Source organism: Elephas maximus, chromosome 22 (assembly GCF_024166365.1).
Source record: "Elephas maximus indicus isolate mEleMax1 chromosome 22, mEleMax1 primary haplotype, whole genome shotgun sequence".
Classification (NCBI taxonomy): Eukaryota; Metazoa; Chordata; class Mammalia; order Proboscidea; family Elephantidae; genus Elephas; species Elephas maximus.
The window spans coordinates 15,286,319-15,306,990 of NC_064840.1; the positions used below are offsets into that span (position 1 = coordinate 15,286,319).

The 20,672-nt window shown below is 47.9% G+C and overlaps 1 protein-coding gene across 1 annotated transcript in view; it reads right to left on the reverse strand.

Moving 5' to 3' along the window:
• KSR2 (kinase suppressor of ras 2) overlaps window positions 1–20,672 on the reverse strand; it is a 404,388-nt gene that overhangs the window by 162,352 nt on the left and 221,364 nt on the right. The window contains exon 5 of the mRNA XM_049865565.1: window positions 7,820–8,004. Coding sequence (XP_049721522.1) covers window positions 7,820–8,004 — 185 coding nt within the window. The remainder of the gene's footprint in view (window positions 1–7,819; window positions 8,005–20,672) is intronic.

Consider the following 20,672-nt stretch of genomic DNA (forward strand, 5'->3'; position numbering starts at 1 on the left):
GATTAGCAGCCAAGTTCTTAACCACTGCGCCACCACGGCTCCAAAGACTCATCAGCGGATGCTACATCATGGCAGGGTTGGGGGAGAATTTGATGAAGAAAGAGATATTTACATCGTCTCAAAGAATCTCTCCCAAAGATACTTACTAATTACAAAAAAACAGTTATGGGAATATAGTTAACATACTGTTGTCCAGAGGAACGGCACAACACCTTAACTAAGCAAGTGCTCAAAACTAACATCATCAAGGGCCAAATGACACAATGTGCCTCCAGATGTGACGCACTAAGAAGGACAAACACCATTTCTGTAGACGTCCTCCCAAAGCTGCAGAACCTGAATCTAACCACAAGGAAACATCAGACAAACCCAGATCGAGGGACGGTCTATAAAAGGGTCAAACTCACAAATGACAAAGAAAGGGAGAAAAGCCATTCTACATGGAAGGGGGCTAAAGAACCAGGACAACTCAATGGACAGCGTAGTCTTCCGCTGGATTCTGCCCCTGGGCGGGGGGTGGGGGGAGTAAGGAGGGGGCAGGATGCCACTCAGCACACTATTGGGACAACTGACTAAATCAGAAAGTGATTAGATAAAAGTATTGATTCCATGTTAAATCTACTGATTTTGGTAACTGTGCCGTGGTTATGTAAGATAAAATGCAACTTTTTTTTAGTCTCAAATGGGTCACAAAAATAAAAGAGGCCGAGACAGAGGCGGAGGAAACACAGGGAGGAAACGCAGGGAAATGGTGCATATGCAGAAATTGTTGAATGGGTGCATGTTCTCCTGTGTATATTTTCACGCGCGCGCACACACACACACACACACACACAAAACAACCTGGTGAATCTGACTAAAAAGGGGATACAGGCATTCCTCGTAGTATTCCTCCAACTTCTCTGTGGGTTTAGAATTATTTCAAAACAGAAAGTTGAAGAAAACGGTTGCAAAAACCAGTGATTCTCAAATGTCAGCCTGCAGAATCCCCGGAGGGCTTATGAAAACCCAGATCACTGGGCCATCCTCCAGAGCTTCCGATTCCGTAGGACTGGGGTGGGCGTGAGAATCTGTAAGTCTAATAAGGTCCTAGGTGATGTTGCTGCGGTCGGTGCAGCTCACACACTGTGAACCCCTGGTTTAGGCCACGATGAGTTAGAATCAACTCGTCGGCAGTGGGTTTGGGTTGGAATTGCAGGGGCAACCTCCAAAAGAACCAGATACACAAAGAGTTAAAAGCTGCTGCCTTTGGGAAGTAGGGCAGGGGTGAGATGGTGCCAGGGACCAATGTTTTTAATTATGAACCTTTCTGTGTCCTGTTATTTGTTTGCCAAGTGTATCTTTATAATGCCTGCAAAGCATCTAGATGCAGGCCTGCCTGACAAGTGGTCAGTGAATGTTGGGGACCTGTAGGGACCTGAGCTACTAAGGGCTGCAAACATGTCAGGCGGACATCTCCTGTGTCTGCTGGAGAGGGGTGCGGAATGATACCAGCACCAACATCAGCACTTCATTCTTGGGGAGAATAGTCCTTTAAAAAAAAAAAAGACCCTAAATGGTATATGAGGAGCCCTGGTGGCTCAATGGTTAAGCACTCAACTGCTAACTGAAACGTCAGCAGTTCGAACTCAACAGAGGCTCTGTGGGAGAAAAGACCTGGTGATCTGCTTCCATTAAGATTACAGCCTAGGAAACCCTATGGGGCAGTTCTATTCTGTCACACAGGGTCGCTGTCAGTTGGAATGGACTGGATGGCACACGAGAACAACTATATATATGTTTTCCCCTTGGAATTGCTACCACTGAGTTGGGTCAGACACGAACGTCACAAAATCTCTCCTGATTCTGAGAGGAGATGGTGGTTCAGGCAGCAAACTTCTCTCAAGTTCTCTTCTCCATCTTTCGGGGAGTAATGAACCTTGGCCTCAAGCCTCATTAAACCCCATTATATAATCACCCCCATCCTGGAGTCTCTTTATAGCCCTTCCGGTGGCTGGTTTCTTGGGAGTACGAAGTTCAGCTTCATCAGTTTTTATTGCTACCTGCTGCCTCCCCCGACAAATCAGGCTTCTGACTCAGCCACAAGGTATGCACGAGGCCGAGCTCTCAGGCGAGGGTCAAGGGTCTCTCGCCTGTCTCCAAGAGACAGAACAGGAGGTGCCTGGACAAGAGATGGGGAGAGGGCATGCCGTCTTTCAAGACACCACAGAGTGGGAAGAACCGTATTCCACAAGACCAGGGCCCCATAGGCAACTCCAGCTGGTGCCATCAGGACCAAGACGGGGAGGTTCTGGAACCATCCGTCACTTATTCCCCTCGGTAACAGCTGTCCTGAAGTGCTCGACCCCCACAGGCAGCTAATAATAACACCCAAGGAGCTGCAGGTGGTAAAACTATCCTGTCACTCCTCACCTTCTACCCATGGTATCCAGTCAAGTGACAATGCAGGAGCTGGCTGCAGCTCATTCTTTCAGCAGCTGCCTGGTGCCCCCAGGAAATGCTACCACCTGGGACTATGACTCCCTCAATTAGCAACGACAGAGTCCGGGCGGGGTAGCAACTGGTTAGCCAGCAAGGGTGCTGTTCCCTGAGTGGGTACAGCCGGCTGACTAGTGAGAAGCATCCTTGGAGCCACCATATCACCCACCACACAATCCCCTAACTAGGCAAGCACACAGGGGAAGAAACTCGAGCAACTTAAGTTCCTTTCTCAATGACCTTGTTTCAATGAAAACGGCATTGTGATTTCATACCAAAACACTGTGAACAGGTAGATTTGGAATGAAGGCAAACTCCATCTTAGGCCAGTTACTTAAACTCTCTAAGCCCCAGTTTCCTCATCTGGAAAACGGGGATAATAGCAGAGTTAATGTACAGTTAACGTACTCGGCTACTGGTTGAACGTTCAGGTTCACCCAGAGGCACCTCAGAAGAAAGGCCTGGCAATCTACCTCTGAAAAGTCAGCCATCAAAAACCCTATGAAGTATGAAGCCGAGTTCTACTCTGACACACACGGGGCTGCCGTAAGTTGGGGTTGACCCAATGACAACTGTTTTTTTTTTTTTTTTTTCAGTAGTATCTAACTTACACAGTATTGCAAAGCTTATATAAAATAATAAAAGTAAATTGCTTTGTACAATGCCTGGAACATTGTCAGCATATAATAAATGCCAGTTTTTTACCATCCTTTTGTAAATAAGTGCAAATTATTATCATCATTGTTATAAGCTATTCCATCACGTAACATACAACAACAGCTCCCCAAAGTTACCGTTTACCGAGACTTGGTGCTCCAAGCACGGCCCCTGTGCTGGAAGCTTTCAGGCGTTCCTCCTTTAGTCCTCACTACAGCCTGGCCAGGCAGAAAACAGACTTGGGACGTTAAGTGATTTGTCCAATGACATAGCTATGTCAGCAACCGCTTAGTTGCTATAAACCTGAAATCACTTCCACCAGCCGGTAATGAATGATGATGAATACTCCTTCCATCTAGGTGACATGTTTTTCATCCTGAAGAACTGTTTTTATCAGGGACTTAGAAGCAGCCAGACTGAGGTCAGCTGGGGTCAGAGACAGACTCACAGCTTGTTGGGCCTGGGTGGGGCAGGGAGTAACATGCCGTACTCAAAGCAATGCGGAGTAAATACAGCAAAGAGAGAGAAATGAGTCTGCTGTTCTCTTTTTTTCTGGGAAGCAGGTTCATTAACGCATGGAATGGAGGTGCTGACATCTTCCATTCGGAAGAAAACAGTCTGATATCTTGGTTTTTGTCCATAACCAAGTGAGGCTCTGAACTCAAGGGCTGGCTAAGATTTGGAGCCAGGTTTCTCTGTAAGATGAGGATCCAGCCACTCTCCTCCCTCTGCTTCCTCCTTGCCTCCAGCCCAGGGAAGCAGGGCAAGCCCCAGGGAGGTGGAGTGCTTCTCGCAACCTATGCGAGGTGGCTGGGCACCCTGAGATTCCCAGGCTCGGCCACTCTACTCTGCCTGATGCTGTCTCCAAGTATTACTGTGGGAGGCTGACAAGATGGCGTATCACCACCCATCTCAGTGAGGGGAGAGCCAGAGCTGACAGTGACAAATGGGCAGACAGAGTGAGCCTGGCAGGAAGGCTGCCCGAGGGGCTCCCTTGCCTGGGTCAGCACAAGAAAGGCCAGCACTGAGGTCCAAAGGCAGGAAGTCCTCTTCTGAAACTCACAGTGGCAGAGGAATGGGACAAGCAAGGAGGAACCAGGACCTGGCAGCTGTGTCCCCCCAACAACCTACCCAGGGTCTCCAAAAGCAGCCTTCTGAGTGAGTCAAAAGATTTGCCCAAGGAAAGCTCAGTGGGTAATCTTTAGAATCACAGAGATTCTAAGCTCTAAGAGAATCTAAGTTTCCAATCGTAAATTGGGGAAACTGAGGCACAGATCAAGGAAAGGAGCTTGCAGCACCAAAGAAATAGAATGCAGGCTAGAAATGAATCTGTCACACGGGCGAGAGCATTGCCATTTCTGAGTCTCAGTTTCTTGATCTGTAAAATGGGGATAATGCCTGCCTCACACAACGTAGTGGGGTTAACTGTGACAATGCAGCTGGTGTACCAGGCAGAGACCAAGGTTGGACAGGCAACTGGTGGTAGCACTGAGATCCCAACAGAGAGCTTTTCCTTCCCTGATCTGGGGCCTGTCTACCACGTCACACTGCCTCTATTTCTTTTATTTGTTAGAATCAAAGAAAGTAGGGACTGGTCCATGGGGTTTCAGATACTTGGGTTACATACTTATTCTCCTACTGACTCTCAAATGCTGTCATTTTCATTTCTGGGGGATCAGAGGGCAACCCCTTTGCATATAAGGATCAGGACCATCCAAAGGGGCAATTGTGCTTCTGGGGCCTCTTGGCACCGGCATCGCTTTTAATTCAGAATCCACACAAAACTCTTTGGCAGGGGCTCAAATGTGCAAATCTGTGTTGTTTTTTTTTTTTTTTACACAGGCTAAAGATGTTTCTAGTTTGGCCAAGATGAAAGTACACAGCAGTGGTCAAACACTCAGGGGTGGCCGTGCTGATGTTCACTCATGAAACGGTGATGCCTGAGGACAAATGGCTGCTGGAGGCAGCTAGCTGGCACAGCGCCAATGTAAATTCCAAGCACTCTTGGGTCCTTGTGGTGGTGGGTGAACGCAGCAGCCCAAAAATTAATCACGGTGCCAGAGGATGTAGATGCTACTAGGGAAAAGGAGCTAATAAACATTATAATCAACATCATAATGCCATGCCCTCTGATCTCCAGGAAAAGGAAGAGACAGCATTTGAATCTCAGTGGTAGAATGAGAGTGTAACCCAAATAAGAGCTGACACCCCACAGACCAGTCTCATTTCCTTTGATCCTAACAAATAACAGAAATTGAAGGCAGTTTGATGTGGTGGGAAAAGTTCCAAGTCAGGAAAGGAGAAAAGCTACCTTTTATTAAGCACTTGCTGTGTGCCAGGCACTGTGCACAGGACTTGACATGAATGAGCTTGTCTAATCCTCACAATCACCCTATGAGGTGGGTCTACGGTTATCCTCTTTTTACACATGAGGACACTGGGGCTCCAAAAGGCTCTTGACTTGCTCAAGGTCAGGCACACGGCTCAGAGGTAGCACAGCTGGGATTTAAGCCCGGGTGTCTGCCTCCAAGGCCTGCGTTCCCAGCCATGACATCTGCCTCACCCTGCTGCCATTACACATTGGCTATGTCATCAAACCTTTTCCTCATCCATGCTCATCAAGCCACTCTCTGATACCGTGCAGGTCCGACTGCATGGAACATATCTGGCCCATCTGACAGTGATTTCTCTTGACAAATTAATAAATTGGCTTTCTGGTGTTGACATGTCTGTCTCGGGTGCTATTTTAGCTTGCTTGGTTTGCGGCCTGCACAACCTGGCCGCGGAGACAAGCCAGTCTCTGGACCTTCTCCTAACTGACATCCACATGGGTCTGTTCTGGTCCCAGGCCCTCCACGGATCCCTACAGAAGATGCATGATATACATTGTGGACTCTAAGCCAAGTTCACCATTCCACCCCAGCCTAAACATCCAACTTTGTTAAGGCAGAACTCTGAACCCAACAGCCTGGACACATATGCTGGATGTTACATGTGCATTCTTCCAAGGAGAGAGTTAATAGATTTGATCAAATTCTCAAAGTGTCCATGACCTTCCCTAAAAAATTTTTAAAAAGTTAAAAACCCTTATCTAAAGAATAAAACCTCACATTTAGAGAAAGGTGTCCTGCTGGGTGTTTGAGGTATCATAGTTATCAAATCACATATGATGGTTAAGCTTATATACTGAGGAGTCAGAAAGAGATGGATTCCAATCTCCAATCAGCTCTTCGGTAGTTGTGTGACTTTGGGCAAGTTCCTTAACATCTCCGAGTCTCGGTTTCCTCAACTGTACAGTGGGAATAATCCATCTTCACAATTGATTGTTGCAAGAACTAAATGAGATCATCAATGCCGGTGATTAGTCTATACCACTAGCTGCCTCCAAGGAGCCCTGGTGGTGCGATGGTTAAGTGTTCATCTGTTAACCAAAAGGTTAGCAGTTCAAACCCACCCAGTGGCTCCACGGAGAAAGAGCTGACAAAATGTTTCCATAAAGATTATAGCCAAAAAAATCCTATGCGGCAGTTCTACTCTGTCACAAGGGGTTGCCATGAGTTGGAACCCATCTGATGACACCCAACAAAAACGACCAGTTGCTGCCAAGTTGATTCTGGTTCATGGCAATCCCATGTCTGTCATCACAGAATTGTGCTCTGCAGCATTTTTAATGGCTGAGTTTTTAGAAGTAGATTGCCAGGACTTTCTTCCGAGGTACATCTGAGTGGACTCAAACCTCCAATCTTTCAGTTAGCAGCCAAGTGTATTAACTGTTTGCCCTACCCAGGACTCCTAGTATATACTAAAAAAAAAAAGTACTCAGTAAATGTTACTTGTCATTTATCAAACCAGCAACACAGCATGGACAGCATGTGGGTGTACTGAAGGCCAGGATCATTTCCTCCTCACTCCAGCATGCCCTCCTCTTCCTGAGCTCCCAATCAATAAAAGTTGTTGTCTTAGCTGGCCAATTAGTCGGGCTTTTTTCAGGGGGCTCCCCTCTGACCACGTCTGTGCCTGTTCAGCAAAACGGGCCTCAGGGCAGAGAAGATTAAACGCCTTCTGAGACCTCACCCCTCCATCACGAGAAAGTTCCATTTCCGCTCTGGGTAATAATCGCTATGTCTCCAGCAGAAATTCATCAGAGCAAAATGTAAACCACCCCAGGCCTCGCTTGGCCCAGTTTGAACCCAAATGCATCTTGGAGATGTAAAGGTTATACGTGTTGACCTGAGTGGAAAAAAAAATACAAAATTTAATCATCGATGCCTTCTCCACAGTGGCCAAGAAAAATCCTGGTTGTGAGCAGGGTGGCTGAGAAGCAGCAGAGAGAGGGGAGAGAAAAGGCTTATGTTTCCTCTCCCGCCCTGCATGTCTGCTTCCTTCTGCCATCCTGCAACACCTGCAGGAGAAAGAGCAGGAACTTGGCACAAATGACAACAGCCCGTCAACCTCCCAAGCACCAATTACATATGTCCTTTTCAAAAGCACCCAAAGGGGTGTGAGCAGTGCAGAAGGGAGGCACCCAGGCAAAGGACACATGAGCCTGTTCAGTGAGCGTTTCAGGAGCCATGAGAGGAGGAAAAGAGAGGGTGCACCCGCCTGGAGAACCAGGTGCCCGCAGAGGGGAGGTGGTGAGGTGCAGTGGCCCCACCCAGTGCAGCCAGCCCCCAGGGTGACTTACTTGCAGAGAAGTTGGCCTCGCTGTGGACGGGAGGGGTGGAGGGCAGGAAAGTTGGGTGTCCCACAAAGAAGGAGCGGAGGGAGCGCTCGGACAGGAGGGGTGAGCGTTGCTGGGAGGGGATGTTCTCACAGCTGCCCACGCTGCTGTGGATCTTGAGGTTCAAGGGTTTGCTCTTCTTCTTGGCTCTGAAGAGGAGAGAAAAAGAGGAGACGGAAATATATCTATTTTTTTGGGGGTCCCCCACAAGCAATCCAAGATCCACAGGGAGAAAGTAGAAGGGCCCCACCAGCACTCTGGCGCTGACACAAGCGTGTAGAGAAAAGGGCTGGGCAAGGGGGTGTTTCCCACCATGTAAAAAAAAGAAACGCAAGCAAATACAAGTTATTAGAGAAGCTCTAGAAAGCCAGAGTCAAGTTCAGCTTCTAGCTCCAACCCTCCACTTCTGCTTGCACATACTGAGGTCCAGGGCCCCAAGCCCCCAACCCATGGCCACTGTCCTTTAGCCTTTGGCTGTTTGATGGTGCTGGGAAAGTGAGAAAGCAGATGATCACGTGGTCTTCCAGTGCCCACCTGCACTGTCTAATCAGAAGCTTTGGTCTAGGAACGCTCCCTGATAATGGAGACTGGGAACTGAGACTCCTTCTGTCCCACTTTCCTTTTTCTTTCTCAGGCAAACCCCTTCCATGTTCTGGGTACACAGTCTATTTACTGCTTCTGCATGTGTGTCATATGGCACCTGGACAGTTCCATTTCTGTATCTTTTTCTGATGGGGGCCGAGGTGGGACAGGGTCCCTCTTCTGCAGCACAAAATGGGTGCATGAAGACCATCATCCCTGTGTCGATTGCCGCAGGGAGTGACCCACTGGCCATGCCCAGTATTGAAGATGACCTTGTTCTGTTTCTTCTCTATGTGAGTAAAGCGTTGTTCCACCCCATGCCTGTGTATGAGTCGTGTCTTTCTTGGCAACCTTGGACCCTGGCTCGACAGTTTGATACACACACTGAGCAAGATTGACAGATGAAAACATGGGTTGACCTTCTCAAGTGAACCCAGATCTGTGTCAAGGTGGCATGCACCCCCTATGTGTTTATATTTCCCAAATTCGCTGCCTTCTATCCATATAAAAACATCAAACTTGTTTCTGCAGAAACTAAACCTGCTGACTTTCAAGAGATGTAAGGAGAGAAACCAAGCCTTCAGCAGGTTCCTAGAACCCCTTCTGGAAACCTCCTCGTCAGGGCTTCTGGTGCTAGGTACCTCCTTCAGAGTTCACCCAGGGTCTGTTTGTCCTTGGTCTGATCTCTACCAGATGGTACCTGCCTTAGGGTTGAGGAGGGAAGGGTGCTCCCCAAAGCTGTAGGCTGGATTGGTTGGGATGCTTCAAGGGCCATCTCTCAGCATAAGGGGGAGTAATGCAGAGGGGGAGTAACATACAGAAGGGGTTCTGGGTGCCCCTATCCTTTATCCCTCCTCCTACCATGGCCACATTGCTTGAGGGGGTGGTTTGCATATGATGATTAATGGCATGATTCTGGGGCCAGACTCTCCAGATTCAAGTGCTGACCTTGCCACCCACTGTTGTATGAGGTTGGGTGAGTCAGTTCAACTTCTCCAAGCCTCAGCTCTCTCATCTACAAAACAGTCCTTCTTCATAGGGTTGTAGGGAGGATTAAATGAAATAATCCACATAAATTACTTAATACAGGGCCCAGCACAAAGTATAAACATGAGTTGCTGTTGTTATTATATAATGGGATTCAATCTGATACTCCTTTATAAGAAAGAGTTTCGCAGCTAAAACAAAGTGGTGAAGTTATGAACAGTCCTATTCTTACGGACTCTTCAAGACCCAAGAGATTGGATATGACTCTTTGTACACCCTGTGCCTAGCAAAATGACTCACACACAGCAAGGAATGTAAACATTTGTCGAATGATCTTTAAATGGCAAATGGGAAGAGGGCAAAAGAGGAGGCCATCCCTAGACCCCTTAGCTCATATCCTTTGGTCTGGGGTGGCTCTGAAACCATTCAAGGGCAGACAGAAGGTGGCCCTCTGATCTCAACTCCGTGCACCAGCTCTGCCCCTGCCTAGCGGGGTCAGCATTTGCCTTCTGCCTACAGCAGATACACTTGTGGGAAAAACTGGGCAAGAAGGCAAGGGCTCAGCAATCAGCCACAGGCCAACACTGAAATAAAAATACCAGGGTTTTCAGTATGCTCTTGCAATTACTCATTTTTCTTCCAGCCATCTTCCTTGCAAACAAATCATTAGAAGGTGGGATTGTTGACTTTCCAGAAGGATTCCTCACACTGCCAAAGGGCTGAGGAAGACACACCATAGGATGAAGGAATCCAACTTGCTGATTATTAAGCTTTGATTTGAAACTAAGGAAATGCATCTATGAAATTATAAGCATAAAACACAGATATTCATTTTTTTTTTTTTAATTTTCAGTTTACCAAACAAAAGGATCAATCAGAGTATGAATAACAATACCAGGAGCAGCATAATACTGCTACTCTAATTGGACTGCTGAGCATATCTCAGGTAGTATATCAAGTGCTTTTTAGGTATTATCTTATTTAAGCGTCCAGTAACCTCACAAGGGAAGTGCCATGATTGTCGTCTCTCTACTATGAGAGGAGCCTTAGTGGTGCAGTGGTTAAAGCGCTCGGCTGCCAACTAGAAGGTCCGTAGTTGGAACCCACCAGCCGCTCCAAGGGAGAAAGATGTGGCAGTCTGCTTCCATAAGGATTACAGCCTTAGAAACCCTATGGGGCAGTTCTACTGTGCCCTATAGAGTTGCTGTGAGTTGGAATTGACTTGACGGCAATGACCTTGTTTTTGTTGTTCTTGTTCTACTGATGAGGATACTGCAGCACTGAGAAGGTAAGGGACTCGCAGGAGGGGTGCCAGCATTTGGACAAAGAGCCCTGGTGGTGCAGTGATTAAGAGCCTGACTGCTAACCAAAAAAAGGTTGGCAGTTTGAATCCATTAGCCATTCCTTGGAAACCCTATGGGGCAGTTCAGCTCTGTCCTATAGGGTCTCTATGAGTCAGAACTGACTCGATGGCAACAGGTTTGGTTTTTTTTTTTTTAGTATGACTCAAGGGCCCATCTCTCTACCGCCACTTCACAGAAGACACTCCAGCTCAATTTGACCTCAAACCACTGTCCACCCTGATGCCAGCTGTCCTGTGGACCTTGATTCTGCGTATGCCCAGGCCAGAGGTACCAGAGTGGCTAAAAACTGAGCCAGAATCTTCACTTTAGCTCCACTCACCTCTTCTCTGGGGCCTTTCTCCAGGATGACCTACCAATCACTCCACATGGTCCTTTCCACTTGTCCTTTTTCTCTCTAACCCTGAGCCCTCTCACTTGGAGTGACTAAAGAGAAGAATACCGTTATAGGGGGAGAAGGAGGGGCAAGGAACCATGGACAGATCTCAAAGGACCAGCAAAACTGCTCTTTACAAAATGTCTCCACTGTCTGTCTCCTTCTGCCTGGCAAACTCCTACACGTACTCCATCACCCAGTTCGTCTTACCATGTCTGTGACACTCTCTCCTACCCTACTGAGCTATTTATCATTTTCTTCACCTTATTCTCTTAGAACCTGCTCCTCCATCATGTGCTACGTAAGACCTGATCTCCTTATCTTGGCACCCAAGCTCCCTGCCCCTTAATCTGGCCTTGTGAACCCTACGCTTCCCTGCTCCAGCCACATATGCCGCACCGTTTCTCACCCCCAACCCTTTGTTTATGCTGTCCCTGCTGCCTGGAATACCCTCCCCTTCTTTGCCTGGTTAGTGCTTCTCTGTCTTTTATGACTCAGCTCTGGTGTCCTCTCCTCCAGGAAGTCTTCCCTGATACTCTTCTCTCCCTCCCAGCCTGGGCTGGATGTTCTTCCCTGGTTCTCCTAAAATATTCTGTATATATCTATATCTATAAACAAACAAACCCTGTTTCCGTCAAGATGATTCTGACTTATAGCAACCCTATAGGACAGAGTAGAACTACCCCATAGGGATTCCAAGGAGCAGCTGGTGGATTTGAACTTCTGACTTTTTGATTAGCAGCCAAGCTCTTAACCACTATGCCACCAGGACTCCATCTATATCTGTAGCTACATCTATATCTATGGCTGCACTTTGCTATTTTTCCATATTTGTTCTTTTAGTATCTGTCTCCCAAGAGGCCTGTGAGTTCTTTAAGGGCAATGACTCTAGACTGTCGATTTTCTCTGTCTTTGGCAACTAGCACAGGACCTGCACATAGTAGGTGCTCATTAGACACTTCTTAAATGACTGATCTGAATGAAGACCCTGGCTCTTATCACATTGCCTTCTCTGTTTTCCACCATGGACTGGGAGCTCCCTGAGGGCAGAAACCCTATGGTTTTCCCTGTTGGATTCCTCAGCCTCTAGCTCCTAGCTTGGCACCAGCTGAATGGAATCAACCACTTAATCTGGTTCTGAAACATTTCTCCCCTGCTCAAAGAGCTGAGGCAATTGGTTTAAGAGAGCTTGGCTTGAAACTGCATCCAAAATTCACCTCCCTGCTCCTCTTCCCCACCTCCCCCATCTTTCACTCAGATCTGGCCAGGAGCTGGGCACCCTCTTGTGGCCAAAGCGAAGCCTTCTTGTAAATCTTCAGCGTTCTCGATGAAGAACCCAGCAAGGTGTGTTAATTTAAGACTCACCTCCCATGCAGGCGGCCTAAAAGTCATCCTCTCCAGGGGGCCTGCTGCTCATCGGATTCAAGGAAGCCAAGTGGGATGCAGAGCTGCCTGCTCAGAACCTGGGTTGTCAGCCCTGGGTTATCTCCTGAGGGGCCTAAAGGAAGGGGCAGGAAGGTGCCTCTTGGTATAGCAGCCCTGCTGGCTGACTCCCCCTGCCCAAGAGAAGCCAGGAGGAGAGTGGCATTTCCTTCCACACAACTGCCCATTGGTAGAGGTTCAAAGAGTTGTCTACAATGAGAAGTGATTTAGTGGTTAAGCTCGCAAGCTGGAGTCAGGAAGACCTGGGCTCAGGTCCTGACTGTGACCTTGGGAAAGTGATCTGGCCTCTTGGAGCCTCAGTTTCCTCTCCTGGACAATGGGAGAAATATTAGCACCTACCTCAGAAGGCTATTGTGAGAATTCTAAGATAAAGCGCTCAGCATGAGCCCTGCAAAAAGGGAGAGTCCAGGTAACATCACCTTGTTACTAACATTGCTATGACCAGGTTAAATCAGATGCCGATACAGCTATCAAAACAGCCCTGAGGAAGCCAAAAATTGAAGCCAAGCCACGTTTTTCAGCTGAAAACTCTATCAACTCCCTCAGCCCACCACTGCCCTTGGCAAGTGAAGAGGACACAGCCAAACCGCCTGGCAGTAGACACCGTTATCATCTCCAAAACACAGGAGGCTTGAGGTACTCAGCCACCAAGAGACAAGGCCTGATCGATTGTACCAGAGTCAAGTCTAATTCAGCACAAGTCTAGCAGTAACTCAATGACTTTAGACAATCAATCTGCTTTAGCAATTAATGGCCACAAATGGAGTAGAGAAAGTGCATATGTGAGTGAGACAGATGGATGGAGAAAATAGATGGGATGGAAGGGAGGGAAGGTGGAAGAAAGAAGGAAAAAAGGTAGAAGAGGAAAGGATGGATGGATGGATGGATGGATGGATGGATGGATGGATGGATGGATGGATGGATGGATGGATGGATGGATGGATGGATGGATGGATGGATGGATGGATGGATGGATGGATGGATGGATGGAATAAACAGAGTATGATAGGATGGAAGAATGGATAGAAGGGAAGAAAAAAGGTAGGTGAGTGATGGATGGATGAATGGGTGAGTGAAAAGACAGAAGGATGGAAAGAACAAATGGATATATGAATGGAGGGAGGAAGGGGAGAGGAAGAAAGGAAGGAAGGAAGGAAGGAAGGAAGGAAGGAAGGAAGGAAGGAAGGAAGGAAGGAAGGAAGGAAGGAAGGAAGGAAGGAAGGAAGGAAGGAAGGAAGGAAGGAAGGAAGGAAGGAAGGAAGGAAGGAAGGAAGGAAGGAAGGAAGGAAGGAAGGAAGGAAGGAAGGAAGAGCAGGATTAATGGATGGATGGGTAGAGGGATGAGCCCTGGTGGCACAGTGGTTAAAGCGCTTGGCTGCTAACCAAAAGGCAAGCAGTTCAAACCCACTAGTCACTCCATGGGAGAAAAATGTGGCAGTCTGCTTCCATAAGATTTATAGCCTTGGGAACCCTATGGGTCTGTTCTACTCTGTCTATGAGTTGGAATTCACTTGACAACAGTGGGTTTGGTTTTTTGGTTTTGGGTGGATGGATGGGTGGATGGAAGGAAGGAAAAAAGGAGAGAAAGAAAGAAAAGTGGAAGGATTAATGGATGGGTGGGTGGATGGGTGGAATAAAGGAAGAGAGGATGGTAGGATGGAAGGATGAATAGAAGGAAGGAAGAGAGGAAGGGAGGATGGGTGTCATGGATTGAATTATGTCCTCCCAAAATGTGTATATCAGCTTGGTTAGGCCATGATTCCCAGTATTGTGTGGTTGTCCTCCATTTCATTGAGAGAATTAGTGTGGGATTGTAATACCACACTTAGGCAAGTCACCTCCCTGATCCAAGGTAAAGGAAGTTTCCCTGGGGTGTGGCCTGAACCACCTTTTCTCTCGCAAGAGATAAAAAGAAAGAGAGGCAAGCAGAGAGTTGGTGACCTCATACCACCAAGAAAGCAGAACCAGGAGCAGAACACATCCTTGCCCAGGGTCCCTGCGCCTGAGAAGCAACTTGACCAGGGGAGATTGAGGACAAGAACCTTCCTCCAGAGCTGACAGAGAAAGCCTTCCCCTGGAGCCAACACCCTGAATTTGGACTTGTAACCTACTAGACTGTGACAAAATAAATTTCTCTTTGTTAAAGCCATCTACTTGTGGTATTTCTGTTATGGCAGCACCAGATGACTAAGACAATGGGAGAAAGGTGAGATGAAGGATGGAAGGATGAATGGCTATCTGATCAGAGTAGAGTGGAAGGGAATCCTATATAGTTTCCCACCCATCAAGGAAGCCTCTATGGATGTGATGTGAGATTCTCCTTTACCATCTAGGCCTCATTATACAGGCATGCCCAGAGGAGAAAAAACAGACAAAATGACTGGTACTATAAGCCTTATTGGATAGTTTGTAGTACACCCTGCAGATGAAGTGTTCAGTTGAAAAGAACATCCTCTACCATGATCTTTGCAGGATATTAGGTATCTCTCACATAAACATCTTATTTGGAAATGGGACCAATTCTGGGACAGCAGCAAAGTGAGGTGGCACAAAACATGGGAAGGGGCCTCCATCCTTCAGGCTGTATCAGCCCTGGGTGGACCATGCTGTTTTCTGGATGGGTCTCCAAGGCATGGCTCCCCGACATGGCGGGCTTGTGCTAACAGTGGCCCCAGAGAGCCAGGCTAAGCTGAGGCCAGGCATGTTCCTTCCCTGGGGCCCTTGCACGTGCTGTTTACATTTCCTGGAAAGGACACTCTTCCTCCCCACCCCAGATTCCAACAGGCCTCACTCAGCTTCATTCAGGTCTCTGCTCAAATGTCACCTGCACAAAGAGACCTCACTCAATCACTGTCATGATAGAGCTATTTGTTTGCTCACTCAGCAGCTCTCTCTCTCTCTCTCTGAGATGCTCATCTCTTTGTTGAATGAATGAATGAATGCCCATCCCAAACTGCAGCCAAGGGCCAGAGCAGATTCTCAATAAAGATCCTCCCCATTTTGGGGTGGACAGGCTTTTACTCTTCCCAACTGTTCTCCTTGCCTTGGGCTCTGAGTAGCTGATTCCAGGGTGGTAAGTCTCTGCTATGAATTAAATTGTGTCTCCCCCTAATGTGTTGGAACCCTAAACCCGACACTTGTGGATATGATCCTGGTTTGGAAACAGGGTTTGGTTTGTTATGTTAATTATATCATACCTAAGTAGGGTGGGTTCTAAATCTAATCACTTCTGAGTTACAAGAGCTGATTATCACAGAGACGCGCGCACACACATGGGAAGACAGATGCCATGTGAGGGTCATCTCTAAGCCAAGGAACGAAGGAATGCCCGGACTACTAGAAGGGAGGAATCAACACAGCTGAGGCCTTGACTTGGACTTTTAGCCTCCAAAACTGTGAGAAAATAAATTTCTGTTCTCTAAAGCCACCCGCTTGTGGTATTTCTATTACAGCAGCACTAGGTAACTAAGACAGTTCCCCCACAGAACACTGTCTTATTCTTCGATTTTGAAAAACATGTCACCCGGAGGCCTCCTCTTGGGTAACTGGATCAGGTCAAGTGCAAAGGATGGAAGTGACCCAGCTGAGAGGGATAGCTCCCGTGGCCATGCATAAGACCACTGGTCATTCTTTCCTGTTTTGGGAAATGGCTCCTGGAGCAGCGCTTTGCTGCACAGTGTGGCTGGTGTGTAAGAATATGTGGTTTTGCCTTTCTTCCAACCACACTCTGAGGAGCCTGTCTGCTCTCAGCCCCGTCATTTCCTCCCAGTTGGCTGAGCCAGATGCTCCAGACACCGTTAATGAGATGCTGAGGGATTTGGCCGGGTGAAGGTTTTCAAGTTCAAGGGGACACAACCCCACAATCTGAGGAAGCCAAGGGCCATGTGAGCAGGCAGCTCTGTGTAACTGAAAGTCCAGCAAACTCTTGGAAGAGGAAATGGTACAAATGGGTGCTGACCAAGAGCCCTTCTCAATGCAGAGACAACTGACAGACCTCAGCAGAGGGTGGCCAGGGCTGGCAGAAGAAATAAGGCATGTCTCTGCCTTCAGGGGGCCTATACTTGACAAGCAGCTGGAAAGATGCTGCTAAACCAGCCCTCCTGACTTGTAGATTGAGACAGGACCACATTCTGTTAGAATTCCCCCAAGATTCTTCTAGTCTAGGGGTTGGCAAACTATGGCCCACAACCTGTTTCTGTTATTGGAACACAGCCAAACCCATTAATTTATATATTGTCTGTGACTTCTTTTGCCTGACAACAGAGAGGTAGTTGCGATAGAGACTGTATGATCTGCAAAGGTGAAAATATTTACTATTTGGCCCTTTATGGAAAAAGTTTGCTGACTCCTTCTAGATTCCCTGTCCACATAAGTTGTTGTTAGTTGTTGTTGAGTCCATTCCAACTCATGACGACCCCAATTGTGCAGTGTAGAAATGCTCCACAGGGTTTTCAAGGCTGTGACCCTTCAGAAGCAGATCACCAGGACTGTCTCCTAAGGTATCTCTGAGTGGGTTCGAACCACCAGTCTTTCAGCTGCTAACCAAAAAGTTGGCGATTCCAACCCAGCCAGTGGTTCCACAAGAGAAAGACCTGGCAATCTGCTCCCAGAAAGATTACAGCTTAGAAAAGCTTATGGGGCAGTTCTACTCTGTCCTATAGGGTCACTATCCGTCAGAACCAACTGGACGGCACCCAACAACAACCACAACTAAGATGCTTGACTGTAGCCATGATGGAGGCAGACAAAAACCATGCTCTCCCTGGGTGTTTATCCTGGTGGGGAGTTGCAGACCAACAGACAAAACGGTGAAAAAATGTTGGTTAATGGCTGCAGAGGAACAAAAACCCAGCGACATGATTGACAGAGGCTGAGTGGCAAGGCCTCTCTGAGGACATGGCATTTGAGCTGAGACCTGAATGTCAAGAAGCTACCCCTGCAAAGATTGGAGGGATTCAGAACCAGGCAGCCAGAGCACCTGGTACAAAGAGAATGATGCAGGGGCAATCTTAGGCAGCCCAAGGAATCGGAGCAAGCCAGGGCAGCTAAGCGAACAGTGGGCGAGGAGGAGAGAGGCTAGAGATGGGATCGGAAGGCGGAAGGCAGTCAGGGCACTGCTCATCCTCGTTTGCCACCGGAGAGCAGTCAAGCCAGCTGCTGTCGAGTCAGCTCCGACTCATGACGACCCCACGTGTGTCAGACCAGAACGGTGCTCCACAGGGCTTTCAGTGGCTGACTTGTCAAAAGTAGACTGCCAGGCCTTTCTTCCGAGGTGCATCACGTGGCCTCGAACTGCCAACCTTTCAGTTAACAGCCCAGTGTGTTTACCGTTTGTACCAGTCAGGGGCTCCCACTGGAGAGAGATCAGTTTTAATTGGAGAGCAATGGGAAATAGCTGGAGGGTTTTAAGCAGGAAGATAACAAGATCTGATTCTATTTCTTTTTTTTTTAAAGATCACTCTGCCTGATAGGAAAGACTTGACTCTGGGGGAGGGGACAAGGATGGAATTAGGAGGCCCAGAGAAGAAGCTGGGTAGTCACCCTGTAAGAAAGGACAGTGGCTTGGACTGAGGTGAAGCAACATGGGTAGAGGGAAGGGAAACATGTGGGACTTGCTGGCAGAGTCAATGCGGTGGGATGAGAGACATGTCAGGATGCCTCCTCAGCTGATGTGTCATATAGATACACAGTCTCAGACAGAGACACTCCTATGTGTATAAACACTTTCTGCAAGAATACACAAGGCTGCCAGTGCTGGCGAGGGGACTGGGGATTGCAGCAATCGGCAATCGATACTTTCTCCCTTTTCCACTTGTCTCTGCCACTTGATCGTAGTAACAGAGTACTTCTTTTATAATAAATAAACGCAACAGGAAAAAATTGACACCGAGTATTTTTTTAAGGTTACATTTTGCTCAGTACTCAATATCTAAGAAACTTGCTACCAAGGCTTGATTGGGAAGAAAGAGCAAATCCTGTAAGATATTGCCTCAGTTTAGGGTGAGAACAAGACAGGGTAGAGGAAAGGGAGAGGAAGGAAAAGATGCTCTATTGCAGGTGTCGGCAAGCTTCATTGTACAGTAAATATCTTTAGCTTTGTGAGCCATACACACTCTTGTCCCTACTATTCAACTCTGCGTTTGTAGCACAGAAGTGGTCAGAGATGATACCTCAATGAATGGGAGTGGCTGTGTTCCAAAAGAACTACTGACAAAAACAGGCAGTGGGCTGAATTTGGCCCTCAGACTGGAGTTTGTCAACCCCTTTTCTAGCAGAGTCAAATTCACCTGAAAGGAGGAAAACTGAAAGAAACCACTCAAGAGCTGCCATCCCGGACACCTTTACTTTATGGTGTCTTTCCTTGGAGGTGCAAATGGTTAATGGGCTCAGGTGCTAACCAAAGGGTTGGAGGTTTGAGTCTACCCAGAGGCACCTCGGAAGAAAGGCCTGGCAATCTACATCAGAAAAATAAGCCATGGGAAACCCTATGGAGCAGAGTTCTGCTCTGACACACATGGGGTCACCATGAATCAGAGCTGACTTGACAGCAACTGGTACTTCATATAAGTGGGTTCATACATATATCCCCATTTTGCAGAGGTGCCGGTAGAGACAGGAAGTTCGCTAAGTCAGGCTGTCTGGGTTATCAATTTCAGAGTTTGCCAGGGAGAACCAATCGTAGACTTGCAAACTGGGCATATTGCCCAAATGCTGCTCTCAGCCAGTGCTTTAACGGGACAAGGCCAATGTTGCTGCTGCCCCGGTAGAATCAGTAACCCCACGGCTCCCTCTTCTGGCCCAGCCCCAGGGGCCCCCGCCCCCAGCATCTGCGCTCACCCAGGCAGTGAGCCCTGACTCTGCCTTCCCGCATGATCTGTGCCGGCATCCAGGCCTCTGATTTTCCTGCATCCCTGTGATTAGCGACTAATCTTATTTTTTTGTTTCCCAACCCATAAATCAGTTACAGACCAAATATTTATACAAGCCATCATTTCCGACTGAACCAGGGTTCATGACAGCCCTCATTATTAAAAAAGATGACTGATTTTGGGCAGAGATTTCATGGACATGTGGGTGGATGTTGCCTTTTAGGTTCCTTCCCCCCGCCCCTGGCCTGAAGAAAAGACAATTTCCAAGATAAATTGGCACAGAGGTCTGCTCTTGCCATCTCCCCTGGGGCTGCTGGGACATGGGCAGGCTTCCGTCTGCCCAGTAAGTGATGGGCCCCCAGGGAAATGGACAGTGCTGGCTTCTTCCAGCTTCTCTTGGCCTCCCCCTGAGGCCAAAGAGTACAGCAAGGAGTCATCTGACTCACAAACAACCCCTGAAATCAGAAGCCCTGAAGAAGGCAGAAGAGGGGAGGGTACGGAAGGGGGCCTCAGCAGAGTCACCACCCTAGCCCACGTTGCCTGTGGCGCAGAAGGTGGTTTGGCCTGGCCAGGGTGGACCCCAAGGAAGGCCATGTGTTGAGGTGATAAGATTACGAGGGTTGAGAGAGAGTAGGAGGCCAAGCTCTTGACCTTAGCAAGTCACCTTGGGTGTTGCTACTGGTCTCTTTACTGTAAAAAGCAGGGATCTGCTGAGCGATCTCTCTGCTCCTGGTATCTTGTGTTCTAAATGTGACATCTGCCGTTCATTAAGGCCTTATGATGTGCCTGGCCTTGTGTTAAGCATTTTATAGGCACTGTCGTTGTTGTTGTTAACTGCTGTCAAGTTGGCTCCCAAATCATGGTGACTCCATGCACAACAGAATGAAATGCTGCCCAGTTGTACCCATCCCCATGATTGGTTGCAGATCTGACCATTGTGATCCATGGGGTTTTCGTTGGCTGACTTTCGGAAGCAGATTGCCAGGGCTTTCTTCCTAGTCTTAGTTTGGAAGCTGTGCGGAAACCTGCTCAGTATCATAGCAACACATAAGCCCACTGACAGGTGGGTTGTAGCGCTGCATGTAGTGCATTGGCCAGGAATTGAACTCAGGTCTCTTGAATGGAAGGCAAGAATTCTACCACCGAACCACCCATACCTCACTTATAGGCATTAACTTCATTTTATTCTTTAAGATGGA